This window comes from Stylophora pistillata, chromosome 13 (genome assembly GCF_964205215.1).
Source record: "Stylophora pistillata chromosome 13, jaStyPist1.2, whole genome shotgun sequence".
Lineage (NCBI taxonomy): Eukaryota > Metazoa > Cnidaria > Anthozoa > Scleractinia > Pocilloporidae > Stylophora > Stylophora pistillata.
Genome location: NC_142531.1, coordinates 17,615,839 through 17,634,605, shown reverse-complemented (window position 1 = coordinate 17,634,605; position 18,767 = coordinate 17,615,839). Strand labels below are relative to the sequence as shown.

The window sequence follows — 18,767 nt, the reverse complement described above, 5'->3', positions numbered from 1 at the left end:
ACAGCTCTCACAGTGCCTGTATTGATCCAGAAAGATTAACTGGTCCTGGCAAAATATCACTGAGGTCTTCTGTAATGCAAATGGTTAACCCCACAATGGGCAAGCATTTCCATCCAGAGGCAGCCAGTGGGAGTGGTCAGGGGGGAGGAGTGGGCTATACCCCATTTATTTTTCGCTGCAGGAACTGGGGTAAGCTCTGGCAAGATAGGCATCCAAACAACCCCTTGCATCACCTAACTTTTAAATTCTCGTTATGGTTGAGCACCCTGTTCTTTAAATCCTGGCCACACCTTACTCCAGTAAATACCAATTTCCACCGTTTTTTAAGACCCGTGGCCCCTTGACTCTATACCCGTCATTTTCAGACCTTGAATGCTTTCTAAACAGAGGGAATGTTGAAAGAGCGACGGCTCGAAAAAATATAATTTCGTTCTGTTCTCAGAGATCACAACAAGAGTTTATTAAGAATATATTTCTGTTGTATACGGTGTACTTGCTTACTCTTAAGAGCGGCAGATGCAAGACTCTGTCGCTCTGACTAACATAATAATTTACGTGTATAACTACATTAAATACTGCAATCCAAAGATTATTTTATATTAAATAAACCTCTAAAAACATTGGCATTTCTTGCACTCTACATGAATTGAGTTTTTCAGCTTGCTAAGAAAACAGAAGGCAGTTCAATATCAAATTTTCTTTCTCTTTTAAAGTAATAGTTGATCTCTTCGTCGGATTCAACCAGGTAATCTGTTTTCTGCGGATTATGCTTCTTGTGTCAAAATTAAAGAAGCTGAATTCAACTTTTAGTTCAGCGAATTACATTTTATGTCGAAAAGCTAAAGTAACTTTCTTACGAGCTGAGTTTACGTCCAGGTGATTTATGCATTCAGTGCTCTTAAAATTGATTTTAATTTAAACATGCGATCAGTATCTATGAAAAGAAAACTAAAATGTCAACTTGTGAATAAGAAATTTATCTTCGAAGATAAGATTCGTATCCACGCATGGCCGTGTAATATCTTCTTTGTAACATATCAAATTACTGAAGTTATCAAATTTAACTTTGATCTTTAACTTTTACCTCATGTTGGACAAATTCACTTACAACTCAGCACAACTAAAAAATGTCGTCCTTGCAAAGAAATAAAATGTATATTCAGGCAAGCAGAAAGCACAACACAACGTAGGATGATTTAAAACTAATAATACTTTTTTCTGGGTTCCTCACTGATGTTAACCAAAAGAAGAAAACCAATTATTCAAAGTCAAAATGTGTAACTTAAATTCGTTATAATAACAATTTCCTGATCTACCAGTAGAAGTATGCCCTGTTGACCAGTTTAATAGTACCACTTGTAGAACTTGGCTGCATCCACAGAGGTCATGTCTCTCTCAAACAGCAGCAGTAATTCACAGTGTTTAGTGTGAGGGAAAAGATCCACGGGTACGGCCTTCACCAGGCGAAATGGCGCTGTTTTGATTCTCTTTGAGGTTGGTCTACATAGACTAGAAAGAGAGAAAAAATCACAGACCAAAGTACCGGTGGTTGGCGTGATTCCGTGTATGTCATTCAAAAAACACAAGGTAGAGATAGAAAAGGCGTAAATCAGGAAGTTAACTGTAGACAAACCCCTCCCAAATTTTTCTAGTTCTCCTTCATCGCCTAAATTACTAAGATGGCTATAGTTTTGGTCATTATAACAGTCAAAATTGGGTAATCAAAAGAAATCCTGTGTGGAAAAATATTTTTGTTGAAAACTTACTCAAGAAAGTTCACAAAAGCAGCACTTGGGTTACAGGACACGTAAATCAGTTTGTCCATCCTGCGACTCTTCCTGATTGCGTGTATAACTGACTGGTCTGCAGCGAAAGAAGAAGAAGAAAAAAATACAACACCTAGGTTAGCTCAGAGCAAACAGTTGTTTCACCCCAAGGTGGAGAGATTCGCCAACCCTTTGTTAAAGACATACAGAGAAAGGAAAAGCTTAAAATAGTAAAAGGAGGAAAAAATCGTCTGAAACGATGTCTAGCAATGTACTGGCATTACATATCCTGACCTTTTTAGCGTTTCCTTTTTTCTGGTTACGTTGAACCTTACGTGCTTACCCCTTTCCAATATTCCTCAATTGCATTCAAACTAACCCTAGCTATTTAACTCAACCGAACTAAAAAAACAATGCACATGGCGATTTGACCGCATTCTAATGGCTGGAAAGTGTATAATTTACGCTACGTAAAACAGCAGTCATGGAAATCCACCATATGTTTGACTTACGTAGTCCAGCTCGTGGTGGGTCCATGATGCCAATGATTTTGGTTTTTCGCGGCATGTTCTTGAACACGTCAACGATGATGTCTTCCGCTTTCCCGCAGACAAACTGAGCATTTGAAACTCCTGGAACGAGAAAAAGCCTGCATCAGTCTTTGTTTTATACGGTGGCCCAGAAGACGCAATGCAAACAAAAAATATACTGCAGCAAATAAAAAATAAACTGCAGCGACTAAAATATACTGCAGCAAATAAAAAATCAAAACGCAAAGAAAAAAAGTACCGCAGCAAATAAAAAATGCAACGCAAACAAAAAATACTGCGGGAAATAAAATATGCAACGCAAACAAAAAAAAAAACGCAAACAAAAAAATTGGAACGCAACGCCAAGGAAGACTGGGTAATAGTTCTTAGTTTCCCGCCAACACTCGTTCCATCCTTTGATTGTTCGCCTTTCCGAAACCATGTTTTGCAGCGAACTTGTGACAGTACCATGCTGCTCCTTTAAAAAATCGATAATAACTATTTTCATACCCTTGATGAAAGTAATCTTCTATAATCCTACGCAGATCGCTTTCGTCCATAACCAAAAGCGAGTTCCTGTTCATGCTGTTTTGGCGGAAAACTAAGAACTATTACCCAGTCTTCCTTGGCGTTACGTTCTAATTTTTTTTGTTTGCGTTTTCTTTTTTTTTTTTTGCTTGCGTTGCATATTTTATTTGCTGCAGTACTTTTTGTTTGCGTTGCATTTTTTATTTGCCTCGACACTTTTTTTCTTTGCGTTTTGATTTTTTTTTTTATTTGCTGCAGTATATTTTTTATTTGCTGCAGTATATTTTTTTGTTTGTGTTGAGCCTTCTGGGCCACCGTAGTTTTAAGTATCACGCGGGTTCTTAAGTAATAAAATACACGTTGTATACAGATCCTCAAAAGTCCAGAAGGTCGAGTTTGAGCAAGCCATCCCAATCTCTGACAAGCACCCCTCTCTAATACGCTGTCGAGAAGCCCTGGGGAATATCAAGCCCTTCAGATCTCTCCGGGGCGTTTCTGGTATGTTTTTGTGGCTTAGCGAACATTACCACCACCTATTAAGAAAACCCTAACCGCTATTTTTAATAGGAGGTACAGAAACAAATGTAAGAGATTAGTGATCCTCCGAGAGTAAAAAAAGAAAAGACTGCGAAGAGAAGCACTCACCGTTTAGATCTGCGTTAGCTTTGGCGTCTTCCACCGCATTTTCAATAATCTCTACACCTATCACACGCTTCACGCTCTGTAAAAAGAACCGCTGGTTATCAGAGAAGATTCCAGACATTGTGCACGCTAAGCACACGCAACAAACAAGAAAATCATCGCATCTCCAATACCACGGCTTTGAGTTTAAATATTAGAATAGCCACGCAGTAAGCGTGACCGTTGGGTTGGGGGAAGGGGGGGGGAGGGTAGTGGTAAGAACAGCTGACGTCGTATACAGTGACTGATGTGTCAACAACCTGAGCAAAGTCCTCTTAACTTGACTCAAATGACGACTTTCACTGTCACTTTTGTCCAGGCGTTGAAGTCATTTGTTGTATCAAATATTCGCAACCAACTGAAATCTCTACCCTGGTTTCATCAGAAAAAAATGATTAGCTCAATTTTCGTTTAAGTGTCAAACGTTATCAAATTTGTTTTGATTTCCTTTTCCCTGTTACTGCTCTATAACTGTTCCCCATGTCGTAAACCTTTGTTCTGACTGGCTGCTGCGATAAAAAGGGCTCTGAATGTGCTAAACAAGAAATACTTCACCCACCTGAGCCAGGCACAGACCAAGCGCTCCAGTGCCACAACATATGTCTGAGAAAGAGAAATGAAAATATTATTATTAATATGACGACACTTCTCAGGTTGTGATGTAAAAAAAAGTACTGAAAACCCAGCTGTTCTGGATTGGAAAACTTGTGCCACTTTCACAACCGAACAGAATGACTTGGTTGCCCACGTTTTTTTCCGTTGTTCTGATTGGCTTAATTGTGGGTTTACGATACACAATTGATATGCCCTCTATCAACATATTAGTAATTACTCACCAAGTACCACTGTTTCGTCGAGATGGTCACCACACCACTCTTTCAGCAAGTCAAATAACTTTTCAGTTGCCTTGGTGTTCACTGGACATAGAAATCAAACAGTCAAGTAAATTAGAGAGAGGGTGTCCTATGTCAGCAACACACCACAGGAGCATTTTAAAAAAATTAGAACAGAGAAACAAAATTACATAAGTAGACAACAGAGAGCAACTAAATAACACAAATTAGGGGCAGAAACTAAGAAAAAGTTATGTTGAATTCATTGTCACTATTTACCTTGAAAGAATGAATCAGGAGATATTCTGAATTTCAGTCCACAAAGCTCTTCATAAATATGCTAAAAAAAAATTAAAGAAACCCGTCTGTTAGAACAAAATGTCAACAAATGTATATAGAACCAAACAATAACCTGTTTAATAAACAAAGTTGTTGTGAACAATTAAGGGAAGAAATTGTTTGACACTGCAACAGAAGACTTCAGAAATTAGCTCACCTCATCTCCCATGATATGAACAAAAGGAGCCTCTGCATTTCCTCCTACAGCCCTGTTAAAATGTTAGTGTAAACGTGTTAAAAACTTCAATATGGTTAAAAGTATGCTCCTTTCCTAAATGGCTCACATTATCAATTAAAAAACTATGCTAATTTCCCAAGATGAGAAATCATGCCATTGCCTGTTATCCGCCCCCCAATATTCTGACGGCTTTCCTTGATCTCTCCAGTGCCCATCCATTCACACCTCTAGATGGAGAAGGCCACAAATTCATACATTAGAATGTCAAGTATATATATTTATATGGCAGGGGCTGTGGTATAGTGAGCAACTGGGTTGTAAAGAAAACCTTATGCCACGAAAAGATTAACTTAATTACTGGTACATGTATTTCTATAGATGTAATGAAGCTGATGTTGAAATAAATATCACAGTCATACAAAGGAAATGGGACAGTACATTACCAAATCTTAGAAAAACTAATATTATGCTTACCTTGTGTGATTTATTTGCAGATAGAGTGATGTAAGTGTCACATCTTTCCCTTCTCCTGTTTTGAAATATTCACCGATTCGTTCCTTTTCTGCCTCAATTTCTTCCTACATCAATCAATCAATCAATCAATCAACCATTTAACAGACCAGTCATTCAGCTAGTCAATCATATTGTATACTACCGGAACTTGACAGACTGATCTATTAAGAGAAAATCAATAAGAATACAGGAAATTGCTCTGTCATTAACTGTGTAGTTACAGTTTGTCAGACATTATGCTTTAAAACCAGTCAGTTTGATGGAATGGCAGTCTGTCATTTACTGTTTGCTGCCCTTTTTCGCTTTTGAGTAGGAATAATTAAAAAGGCATAAACTACATTTTAATTTTGCATTTAATAAATTTTCTATCGACTGACAAATTAATGTATTTATTAAAAATAAACAGGATTTGTACTAATTTTTTTTCTCCAGGTAGGTAAATTCTATAACTGTCATCACCAAAACAATTGTTGTGAGCAGACTGTAACCCTCTGGATTATTTATAATTGCAAAGTTTCAGATATCTTAAAATGTTCAGCACATGTGCAAAACATAATATACCTTGGTCATTTTTTGTGGACTGAACTGTAGAACGGCCATGGTATCACCATACATAGTGCTGCGAACTGTCAAGGTTTGCCAATATCTATCCACCATAAAAGGTACATCATGTCACACAAGTTAAAACTTGTTAAAAAAAAATAAATGCAACACAGCTCAGAAAATAGTTACATAAATGTATTAAAATCTCCTCAAACATGTCTTTCCAACTGGTAACTTAAACTTTAAATAAAATGATAAAAAAAAAAACAACGAAAAAACAACCTACCCTGTGTGAAAACAGAGATCATATACTGGTAAGGGGGACTGCCGCACATAGGTCTGAAAAGCCTGTAATGAATTAAAGTATAATTACAAACTTGTTGTGACATAATAAGTTGAGACATTACCAGACCAGTGGAGAGAGAGAATATTTCACCTTAGCAATGGCCTTGGCCTTATCTGAGATATGAATACATTCAGATGGCTCTACAACTCCACTGTAACCCTCTAAGAGAGAACAAAACAGTTGGTTAGGTAAACGAACATAAAAGGATGTTCAGCTATGCATTTTCAAGATTTCAAAAGTTCATAAAGGCTTCTGAAAATAATTTCACAAAGGTATGCTTCATACACCGAATGCAAATATGGCGTCCAATTTGAATTGCCATTGTTCTGGACTGACTAGCCTCTCACATAAGTAATAATCCTTTTGTGTTTCCACGTAGACGAGGCTAGTCAGTCCAGAACAATGGCAATTCCAATTGGACGCCACATTTGCATTTGGTGTATGCAGTTGAAAATTTACCTATCCAGGCTCTTACCTTTGTACGATCCAAGGCGGAATCCAACTGTTTTGGCTGCGCAAGGGGAAATGTTTAAAAGTGTTATGCAATGGCAATATTGATACTGATACTTAAATTTGCACTTTCTCAATCCTCGTTCAATTTAAGGCCAGAATTTAATACTTCTGGGTGGTACATGTTAAGATGGTTATTTATGGGGGGGATCACAGAACTATTTATTCTGGAGTGGACTGATTGCAGTTTGCCTCATGGAATTCTTGGTTTTTCACACTTAGACAGGTACAAAAAAGATAAAAAAAGTCTTTGAGGCCATACAAATGTTGAGTGAAAATTAAAAAAGAAAGACATGTAGCATGCTATGTGCTAACATTTACGGAATCTTCTCTTCATTATCACATAATAAACTTGGAATATAGAGGAGCACTAAACCTGCAGTGAAAATCTACATAATATAAACAATACAGTGAGTTTTGTTTAACCCTCAGACATACAAGGGGACCTCTAAAAAAAAGTCTTTTTATAGGATTACACAATTATTGGTGAACCAGTAGTTTCCATTGTGGTCCTTGCAAACAAATGAAACAAATGGTCTAAATTGAACATAACATCATTAAGAACCCCAACCGGCCAGAGGCAAACTAGTTGGCTATTTACAAGTGTGGCCAAGGATCTGAACTCGGGGCCACCGTGAAACAGATACAGTGGTCAGGGTGGGACTCGATCCCGGGAGCGGTGGATTACAAGTCCAATACTCTAACCACTCGGCCACACTGCCTCCAACTGTTGCTACTCTCAATTACTTCCTTTTGTGTGCAAGTGTTTGTTTTTGTTAATTTTTTTCAACCATTATTATTTTTTGCCTTTTTTCTTTGTTTTTGTCATTTTCATCTTAACTATGCTCCATTAATAATAGTCCATGCAAGAAAACTGTATTTTTAGCCTTAGTTAAGTCATAAACCCCATCAGAGTTTCCAAATGAGCTTCCCCTTCATGAAAAAAAAAAAAAAAAAAAAAGTTACATTCACTAGTAAATACTGTAAATATTTTTCTGGTAAATCAATCAATCAATTTCCTTGTGGTATAAAAAAAGTGACCAAAACTGTTTTGTACAGACATCAATGTGGTGTGATCCTATGATGAAGTTTTTAACCATTTACACCCTAACATCAGTGCCCATATTCTCCATACTTTTTTCTATACATTTCCTTTGGTACTGATAAGGAGAATTTGTTTAACAATCCGAGCATGTTAGGTTTGAATCATTTCCATTATTCTCATCATTGTAATAATCTTTTAATGAATGCTGCAGCACTATACAGAGAGATTAGATGCTGGTCACTTTTTGGGTCAAAAGGGCTAACTGACAATTTGAAAACCAGAACAGAAGACATAATCACAGTCAAATGACAAGAACTTTTCAATAAAACGTTGTATGTTTGTTTGGTGGAATCTTAAATGCCATTTTGATCATGATCTTATTGGCTAAAGGGCTCAAATTGGATTCATTAGTTGTGTTTGGTATGTTGGTTATGCTTATCCATGTAAAAAGGGTTACCAGTATAATTATATGTGTAGGGTTAGCAGTTCTTATTATTTGTTGAGAGTAATCTGTTCTAACTTAGTAAAAACCACTTCTTCTATTGATGGTTACTTCCAGGGCTTAACCATCAATGAAACTCTGGACTGTAAGGGGATAATGGTCAGCCATATCTTTGTTTGTATCAACAAAAAATTAAGATTTTCATAGAGCAAACCCAAACAGAGAGGTCCAATGGTTGGAATATGAATAACAGCCACGTTTCTGAAGCACTGATAAGCAACAACTATCCAGAGTTTAGAGGTGGCTTTTGCAGGGAAGTTTCCTCCTTTTTACCCCAAGATCCTAACATCACTTCTCTGCACAGTCTGCTGTTCACTTCTTTTTATTTTAGCTTTGAGAATTTAACCAAACAATTATTCTGTTGTTGAAATTTTTGTTTATCCTCGTCATCTTCCTGCTTGTATGTGGATGGAAAAAGTGAGGGGAATCAACAAATTGCAGTGATTTAGCAAGGTCTGTGCTCTTATTGACAATTATATTCATAATCACGATGGTCAAAATGTTGTGGACTCATGAGGCGCAGCCAAGTGAGTCTGTAAAAAAAATTTGACCACTGTAATGGCAAATATCGTGTTCAATAAGAGTACAGACCATGCTAAACCACTGTCATTCTTTTACCACAATATTAACATCAAATAAAATGATTCTTTCGGTCCCTGACCATTGTGTGACAGGTTGACATAAGCACTCTTATTGACAATGGCAAATTAGCCAATCAGATTGCAACATTGCTGCCATTTTTGGTGACTCCTTGGGGTGCAAGGGTTAATGAAAGTGATAACTATGGACCTGAGCAGCTTTGTGATGAAGTAACCACCACTTTCTGCAGAAAGGTTGACGTGAAGAGGCAGCCACTTGATTTCAAGTAGCTTGTATGTCCAAGGGTCAGATTGAAGGGCCTTCCACCATTTGGAGTTAATTTCTGGATTAGCATGTACTCACAAAACCATGCCAACAGTATCCTACCTCCATCAGGACCTTCAGCTATAGTGAACTCACACTTATTTCGATACCCATCAAGAACAGGCTGAAATGTTTCAAAGGCAAAATTAATGGATGGGATGAGGTCTGACTTCATGTATTGTCTGCCCATCACATTGCCGCCGCAACTCTCTCAGGGAGCCCCTGAAACCCACTTGTAATTGTGACAACTATGGAATCACAACTTCTGATCAATCTACCGGTACTACTATGAAAACCAACAGTTTATCCCAAATGTGAAAAAGAATTTGTTTCTTATTTTTTCGGAGACACCTTTTTTCTCCTTTTCTGTGACCAGTAAATAAGTAGTACACCCGCGCAAATACCAGTAAGTAGTAGCAGCAAATACTAGTACACCCTCGATACCTATTCATTTGATATCAACATAAACCATGAAGTGACTAAAAATGACACATTTCTTCTGCTCATAAAAATCAGAGTCACTCAAACAAATATCACAAACTTTCTGAATGCAGAATCATTTAGATTTATTAGAACAACACTATATGAAATCAAAAGAGCAATAGTGATATCAGTGTTACTTACTGATTCAACACAGTCCAGGAGCTCACAACAAATTCCATTTCTTTTAGCACTACAGAAATATAAACAACAAACCAACTGATAATGGAGCCCTTGACACCGAATTTGTTGTAAACGAAGTATAAAACATGGCGAGTGGTTAGGGTGCTGGACTTGTAATCCGGTGTCCTGGGTTCAAGTCCTCCACCCTGCCACTCCCTCAATTTGCTCTCGGTTGCCCCTTGTTCAACTCCTTGGCAGCGCTCCGTAAATAACCCACTGGTCTGCCTCCTGCCAGTGGGGATTTTCAATCAGCGAAAGGTTCCGGCAATTCTGCTTTTTTACAAAAAGATCAACTCTCTTAATTGAAATGAGCAGAAAAATTAACTTTCTGCATTTACTTTTCATAGAACAACATGCAAAATTGTTACCTTTTTTGTTAATGCTAGTCGATTAGGTGAAAAGTTAAGAAAAGGTACCTTTTTTGGGGTTTACAAGCAATCTCATCAAAAGCACGAAAAAAGTACCTTTAAAAACAAATGACGTTTCAATTAAAAGGTACCTTTTTTGCTCTTTTGATAGGAACGTTTCTAAACAGTAAAAAAGGTACCTTTTTCGCGCTTTTGAAGAGATCGCTTCAAATTGGAAAAAAGGTACCTTTTTTGCGCTTTAAAGTTTTGTTTAATAAAGTGAGAAATGGATGAAAAGCGGACAATATTGATGTTCAAATATTTCCACTCGAAAGCTTAAAATACCCGCCTTTTTTTTTTCTCTAAAAAAGGTACCTTTTTTTAACTTTTCACCTAATCGACTACCATTAACACAAAGGGAACAATTTTGGATGTTGTTCTATGAAAAATAAATGCAGAAAGTTAATTTTTCTGCTCTTTTCAATTAAGAGAGTTGATCTTTTTGTAAAAAAGCAGAATTGCCGGAACCTTACACTGATTATTTTCAAGTACTTAGTCTACATTGTGCCCGAAAAGCCCCTAAGGGAGAGTTTCAATTAACATATTTATTTATCTATTTATTTATTTAAAGCAGCTTGGACTGGTGTAGATAATTATGCACACACAAATACACTGCAAATCCTGACATTTGCATCTGGGGTACTTCTTCTAAATTAGCCAAGTGGCCCATTCAGCTGAGCTTATCCCAGTTTGTGTATTATATGGTGACTAGGAGTATTACTGTTGTGCCCTTGATGGGTAGCTAGTCAACCCAAGGTTACCTTCCCCCACATTTCACCACCAGTCTTCCCCGACAATTTTCTAGTACCCACTCATATTCCTTGGCAGGGTGAGGCACTGGGAGAGTTAAGTGTTTGAGGGCGAGGGGCAGGGGGGCACTTAGAGGGAGGTGCTCATTAGTTTCTTCTGAACAACAGTGAGATATGACAGCTTATTTCAAGTTAACATTTGTATAGAACCCACAGCATAAACAACATATCATTTTGCAAGGCTGATCCTAAAGTTTTGATGCATCACAGTTGGTATTTATGGTTATTTTCCAAACCTAAGGAGTTAACAAACTGAAAAACAGTTTGGTAAAAATGTGCCAAACAAATACTGCTGCAATTATACAAGTTGCACAAATGGGATAACCTTTCTTCAGAACTATGGGATGGGAAAGGGTGGCGTCCTCTAGGGAGAGGGGTGCCTATCACATATTTAGGCCAATAAGAGGGACACATATTCTAAAGGAGCACTTGTTTGAGATGTAGCCCTTGTCTGAAGATAAAGGCTGGAGCCTGAACCAGAAATGTGTTTCTTGATGAAAACGAAAAAAAAAAAAAACAAAGAAAAGAATCAAAGCAAGATGTATGCTTACCTTTCCTGCTCCACCCAGTTGTTCTGTGCAAATAAGAAGAATACTGATCAGTATTTAATGAGACAAAAGTTACACATGTTGAGGTCAATTCTATTGAATTTTTCTCATACCTTCAGGACCATAATGGCTTTCAACTTTCTGGTGAGTTTCCCCAAAATTTCCAGCATGTTACTCCTCTTTGTCTAAAAACAAACAAAGAAAAGAATAGAACCTTCAAAATGTACAAAGATATGCTGGTCTTCTTCCTCTCCACGGGATAACAAAAAACTCAGGAAAGTTTACTAGAGTAGAATTTGTGGGTGGAATTGTCTCCACCACCAAGTTTCATTGGTTTGTCAGGTTGAACCCTGTCACTCCTCAGAGTGACCAACATCTTATTTCTCATTACAGTATCCTTGCTGAATCAACTGTACAGGTCATAAGAATAAAGGAAATGATCACCCACTCAAGAGGCTCAAATTGTTTTAAAAACAAACTTCCCTTGCTAGTACCATTGGAAAGATATGGAGAACTGTACATACAGAGAAGACTCATAGTGACTTTTTGGTTTAAAGGCTTAAAACAATGGGACTTGTCACATTTTTCCTCAACAGCACCACTATAAACTATTCAGTGAACAAAGGGGGTAGGTTTCTATAGAAATTGTGGTGCTGCATCAGTGGGGGCAACAAGGTAATATGGTTATATCAACTAAGTTGAAATTGTAAATTGAAATTGGCCACTGTAAAGAGTTAAAAAGCTAATGTTTCGAGCATTAGCCCTTGTCAGAGTGAAAGGAGCTCCATTCAAGGGCTAACACTCAAAACATCCGCTTTTCAACTCTTTACAGTGGCCAATTTACAATTTTCAACTTAGTTGATGCAACCAAATTATTCAGTGAACACTCGCCAAAGTCAATACAGCCTTAGACATGTCAGAGCAAATAGATACATCAAACTTAAAGAGTATACATTGTACTCACTTCCATTTGCTTGCTGTATGGCTGAGCCCACAGTGGTGTCACAACATGGTTTAACCTGGTGAATAAAAACAGGACTGTTGTTGGTAATTAACAGCCACATAGATTGGAACGATTGTTCGGAGGAAGACCTCTTCAACCAACAATCTTAACAAAGTGCCAAATAATTAAATGAAAATATTAAAATCCACTGACCTAAAATACCAACCACACCTGAAAATTTGATGCTTATTCATGTAAACTGACTAACACAGGATCAGAGCAAAAAAAAAAAATAATGGCCATTGAAACTTTCTGTCTGCTCAACAGATCATGTTTTATTTCAAAATGGCTGTAGCTCCCTTCTTCTCCCTCTTGACTGTTACACTCAGGGACATAATCGAGGGGTATAAGAATTAAATTTTTGCATAAAGCAGACCAAGAAAACTTTGATTCACACCTGACAGAAATGGCCAGCTCTTCCCCTTCATCCTCATCTACTTTAATTCTCTTGGCATCTACATTTGAACGTGCTGCATCTGAAGCATTTTCAAAGAAATGAATATTACACTAAATGTAACGTGCAATCAGAGAAAGGATCTCCTGGCTACTGAAACAAAATTATAGTAAAAATATTCCTCAATTCCATTTCTACAACCAGAAACTTTTCTCAGAAAAGGTATAGAATTACAAGAAATTTCCACTACACTTTGAAAATTTGAAAGCCAAAGCTGAGCTTAAATTTATGTTAACCAAGTATTGTGACCAACTACTATCCAAAAGCAATAACTAAAAACTTCAAAAATAAATGTGTCTAGCAAGACTATGACCACATCTCTGAGCAAGCAAAACACACAAGTCTGTATGTATTCCTAAGTTAGGAATTTAACAGTGTACCACAAGTGGAGAAAACAAAATAGTAGTAGCATTTGTCCAGTTATTACCCTGAATCATTCTCTTTCTTGCCAGTCCTTCTGCTCTCTGCAGAGCTAGAGGATCAGGAAGTGGCTGGGCTGGCTATAAAAAATTATACACACCATCAGAGCCTTTGATTTAGCAGCCTTTTTTCTGCTAAAATTAGTCACGATACTGACAGGAAAATAAATGCATGTCATCAATTTTTCAGCAGATCACTGATTCAAGTCGCAGTTTCTCCTTTGGAGGAGGAACAACATAGTCAGCTATACAATATGCCCCTTCATTACTTCTTTGAGAGCAAAACAGAAATGTTTAAAAAACAAAAAACATTGGGAGCATTTGGAATTAACAGAAAAGACAATCATTTACTGGCCTAAACACATTCAGCTGTGGACAGCTTGCAGCATTAAGGATTGATTGTTTTTGTTTGTTTGTTTTTTTTAATAGCGTTACATATCCAGCATGTTAGGGCAACAATATCACAACTACCTTAGCAGAAAGCACTTTGCCCTTCCACTTGTGTCCTGATAATGATCTGATGGCCAACTATCATCAAGCAAAAGTAATCTTTTTAAGTCAGCAGTCAAATACTTTTTTTTTCTTGATATCATCCTAAAGAAAAAACTTCTTAACACATACACTGTATGTAAAAATAAGTTTATATAAATATCTGTCAATCTCAGTAATTGAATAAAGCTTTGATACCTTGCCATGGATCTCGAACTGAAAATTGACGATTACCAATCAACTCAGTACATTCTGATATCACAAGGTAGCCTTTCTTTACTTAAATGGACATTTATTGATATTGAAAAGTCAAAAATATATTTGAGCTGTACACTGTTATTTGCCACAGTCTTGGCATTTTAATTTGTTATCTACAAAAAAAATCCTGAATACACATACCCTCCTTTCCTCTTCATTCCTAAGGAAAATTTAAAAGGTAGAAGTTGGAAATTTTGATCGTGTAGCTAAAATATATTAATTATAACTGGACATATCTTAGCAATGATCTTGTATTAGGTTTGAGAGAGGATATTGGCATCCTGTACAGTTTAAATAAGATAGGAAATGTTTTCAAAAGTACACTACTGCTTAGATATACATTAATTGCCCATGTGAATTTCACTGATGCTTGTATATACTGAGTTCAAAGTCTCAAACATGCATAATAGTGTTTCAGTGAGGTTGGCTTGAGCAGTGATTGCAATAAACAAATCTACATGTAGTTCATAGTCAGGTATATGTGCAGTTTAAACCTGTAAAGGTTAAATCTGTACGAACTCATGTCTAAATTTATATGCATTTCATGTGTATATTTCTGCACACTATTAGAGTATAGTGTTGAGCAGCTGTTATGAACTGTACCTGAAAGTGACATAGGCATGATTTGCTCCTGGGGGTAGTTTTACTTTAACTGGCCTCACATTGAGTCTGTTAGCAATCATCTTCTTGAATTGCTGGGGTTTGAAGAGAGTGAGACAAAAATGGTATAAAGTAATCAATCTTATTATCCAAGTGTGCTTCATAGAGTACAAATTACACATGAGACGAGTACAAATATCACGCGATATTTGTATTCCAGAAATATCCGTGAAATTCGCCCACAATGAAATAACAATTTAGCATCTTGGATAATAAATCTCTTATTAGACGTTTTGATGTGTAGTATCGCTAAGTATTTTTACTCATTGTTTGTATTTTGACTCGCCCTATGGGCTCATCAAAATATTGCACAACTCATAAAAATACTCAGCAATACTACACAACAAAACGTCTAATAAGATATATATACAGTACAAACAAACCGCTGAATCTTACGCTTAAGGGTTGAAGGCGGATGGTTGAAAAGAGTAGCTGCAGTATTAAATTTCATATAAACGAAAAGCTGAAGTACAGTCTAAAACCCAGCTTAGTTTCCAAGCTCTGCTTTGAGCTCAGTAGGCATAGTTTATTCCTCAGCTGGTTATAATTTCAACCAAGAAGACACTGATTGCAAAATTAGCAAATATCTTGGAAATGACATATCCAAAGAATGGAAATACTTTAATAAATTTTTAAAACCATAGCATAGGTTTGTTTGATTAAAACTCACGATGTATAGACCACTTTAGCTCAGATGTTTTCTTTTTTTTTTTTCACATGATAATATTCTAAAGAAATGTTTCTTGCATAGGTACCCTAAATTCATAAAAGGTAAAGTGTATAATTCCTTTGAGATCTCAAATGGTTTCACAAAGCAGACAAGTTTAAGAGGTGTATTGTTTAGATCAATGTAGGGTTGAAAAAATTAGCCAGCTACTGATACACTTCACTCTCTACTCTGATAAATGAGGGTTTTGAAATGCCATTTTAGTAGGTGGCAAAACTTGTCCTAAGAATTCTATTTAAACAGTCTGAGGATAAAGACTTTCCTTTCTTTATTATATGATTAAAGATTGTTCTTACCTATGGAAGGCTGCATAAATTTAAGCATAACAAAAAGTCCAAACCCTTGGATTTTTTTTTTTTACACAATCTCACAAGATTTTTTAATTGATACAAAACCTGTTTACATGGTGGCACCTTCAATGTAAGTAGTTTCATTGCCTCATAAGGAAATTTTCACAATGGCACTTTAAGATAAGCATTATTTCTGCACACCTCCATACTTTAGTTTGCATATTTACGAGGAAACAAAAGTGAAAGCAATAGATTGCCTTAGGCATTTCCACTTTAAATTTGTTTCAAAATGATATGGGTAAGAGAAGGAATCATACCCCTAAGACATGTCACAGTACTATGTCTGGATGGTTAGCCTGTGGTTATGTTACTTAGTTACATTACTCAACTGGGACAGATTTCCGTATAACCCCACACCAGTCAAAACAAAGCCGTAGTCCCAAAGGAAATCTGTCGTTTTGTCTCTGCTTTCCTTTATCCAATAACTGAATGCATAATGAAGTATGGGGTTATATGGAAATCTTGCCCTCAACTGTCCTCCTTCGGACGAAAAAAACTTACAAAAAAAAATATTTCATGGAAGACTTCATATTCCACGTTGCATTCTGTCTCAAGGAAGATCAATTTTACTGATCATAAACCTTTTCCCGATATCAGTCTCCATTCAATTCAACATTGAGTTTAATCCATGTTGCTTGATCAACATGAAATTAATTCTTTTTTGTACCGGGTTCAAACTGTGAAATTGGTGATTTAAGCTTCCGTCAACAATTTTATGTAATTTGCATGCGTAACAGACCTAGATAGGTGGGAGATAGGAAAGTCGCTTACCTTGTAACCACATTTCTTAGGCAGATTTTGAAGTTCTATCTTGTAAATCTCGGAGGTAAATTCATCTCGCTTGGTGTAAAAATAAGGATCCGATTCTGCCTCTTCTTCGTCGGGCTCGTCATTTATCGCGCCTTCCTCTTCTTCTTTGTCTGGACCCTCGTGGTTCCCTTCACCATCTTCCTGCTCGAGAACATTTTCGCATTTTTCCATATTTTCGATCACGTCAAGTCCATCGACAGGTATCGATTCAGCTGCAGCACTACCTGACTGTGACGAATCAACTGCGTTATCGTCAGTGACCCCTGTGTTATCAACGGATGAGGCTGTGTCTGTTATTGCATCATTGCACCTCGTGAACCCAGTTGCCATTGTCACATCAGCATTCCAACCACTTGCTTCCGTTTGCAGTTTTGCAAATTGAAAAAAAGGTGGAAATCCGGGAATAGGCGATGAGACGACTTTTCCAACACTTGATGTTTCCTTAGAGAGCAGACTGGACTGCTCATTAGTGGAAGAACCTTCTTCATTTCCAAATTCTACTTCTTCGTCCGCCATTTCCAGATGATTGTGGTCACATGTCCGTATTTTTACTTAACGGCAGTAATTTCATTCACGCGCTGGAAATCTGACCCGGCCAATATATCTATAAGCTCGATTCTCAAAGATTGTCTTATCACCAACACAAACAATTGACACGGCCCAGATACATATGTAAACGTGAACGAAAAAGCAGCAATGTGACCAACAGAAACTGGAAGTTGTGGAGGTCGTTTACAAATCTCTCGTTCGTAAAAGAGGGGATTGGGAACGAGTTATCAGATGGAAAGGAGCTGGAGGATGTTGCAATGTATTTTTTTCTTCCTCTTCTCATGTCTCTTCCCAGCCACCTCCAGCTGTTCACCATTTTCCCCTGGAAAAAGTTTCTTCTTCCCATCTGTTTACTCACTTTTCTTCTTTTAATTGTTTCCCTTTCCTTGGTTTTTTTTTTTTTTTTTTTTTTTTTTATAAACTTGGGAATTTCCACTCACCGTAAAAGAAAAAAAAAAAAATGGGAAAAATTTTTCGCAGCACTACCCAAAGACAGGTTGAAGGGGAAATATGGCAATAAGTATATTTAGATGTAATTATAGTGTTTGTTGCTATTTTGATGAATACCCCAGCTATCAAGTAATCCACATTTTATTACTTAGCGCACCCTTGACAGCAGTTACATGATTATCCACCTATATTTAGTATAATTTCAGAGCTTAGCAAAGAGTTTCCAGCAATCTGATTGGTCAGGCGGTTCCTTATATGACGCTATATAAACCGCTCCGCGCTCCACGCGGTTTATATAAAATGTTGAAATAAAATGTTAATAAATGATTATGTTTCTAAAATGTTATGATTTTAGACATTTCTTTGTTGTTCAGCTCTGAAATTATACTAAAACAATTATTCGCCTCAGGTTTGGTGAATATTGTCGAATAATCCCCTCAACTTCGTCTCGGGGATTATTCGACGATATTCACCTCGTCTTCGGCGAATAATTGTTAAATAGTAGTATATTGAACCGTTTAGTAGCTTCTCTGGACTCTCTGATCTGCGTATCTATTCGCGTGTTGTTCATTCTCTGTATCGTTTTGTTGACTTAGTTCCATCCTATTTATCGTACAAATATCTTATTGTTGTTTATTGTAAGTAATAATAGTGTAAGTCTTTTGTTGTTAATTATGTAGTGCTACGGGAGCCCATGGGCTTCTGATTGCTACAAGGTTAAATTAGCGACCACTTGTATTCTGAACTTCTGAAGAAATGTGTTTAGATCTAGAAAGGAGTGGAACAGAAGCTTGGGATGGGCGTCGCGGGTTATAACCAGAGAACGATGAGAACGTAAAGTCTGCCATGCAATTGCACGGTCGAAAAATTTGTAAACTACGGTTTTCGGCAACATTCTTGAATTGTCTATTTCTGTAAATTCGTTTCCCTTGTTTCTGTAATCAGGTAGAGAAA

General features: G+C 37.0%; 1 protein-coding gene across 1 annotated transcript; it reads right to left on the bottom strand.

The window, feature by feature from the left end:
* Positions 1-405: 405 nt before the first annotated feature.
* LOC111338749 (tRNA (uracil-5-)-methyltransferase homolog A) lies at positions 406-17,558 on the bottom strand. The gene is made up of 24 exons (XM_022945272.2): positions 16,776-17,558; positions 14,871-14,962; positions 14,409-14,427; positions 13,992-14,048; positions 13,529-13,601; positions 13,045-13,123; positions 12,609-12,663; positions 11,758-11,829; positions 11,648-11,670; positions 9,842-9,890; positions 9,281-9,341; positions 6,733-6,768; positions 6,348-6,418; positions 6,198-6,259; positions 5,930-6,014; positions 5,330-5,433; positions 4,835-4,886; positions 4,618-4,678; positions 4,342-4,422; positions 4,065-4,108; positions 3,470-3,545; positions 2,279-2,398; positions 1,767-1,863; positions 406-1,509 (listed from the first exon to the last, which is right to left on the bottom strand). Exons 1-24 carry the CDS (start codon positions 17,328-17,330, stop codon positions 1,344-1,346), a joined length of 2,190 nt encoding a protein of 729 aa, XP_022801007.2. The 5' UTR covers positions 17,331-17,558; the 3' UTR covers positions 406-1,343.
* Positions 17,559-18,767: the final 1,209 nt, after the last annotated feature.

What these genes read in the sequence shown, in the direction of transcription:
- LOC111338749 (XM_022945272.2), bottom strand. Translation starts at nt 17,330, where the DNA reads ATGGCGGACGAAGAAGTAGAATTTGGAAATGAAGAAGGTTCTTCCACT. An exon ending in AAGAAAGAGAATGATTCAGG is followed by an intron (nt 13,124 to 13,528) that starts GTAATAACTGGA and finishes AAAATGCTTCAG; the next exon opens with ATGCAGCACGTTCAAATGTA. An exon ending in GTCCACAAAAAATGACCAAG is followed by an intron (nt 5,434 to 5,929) that starts GTATATTATGTT and finishes TGATTGATGTAG; the next exon opens with GAAGAAATTGAGGCAGAAAA.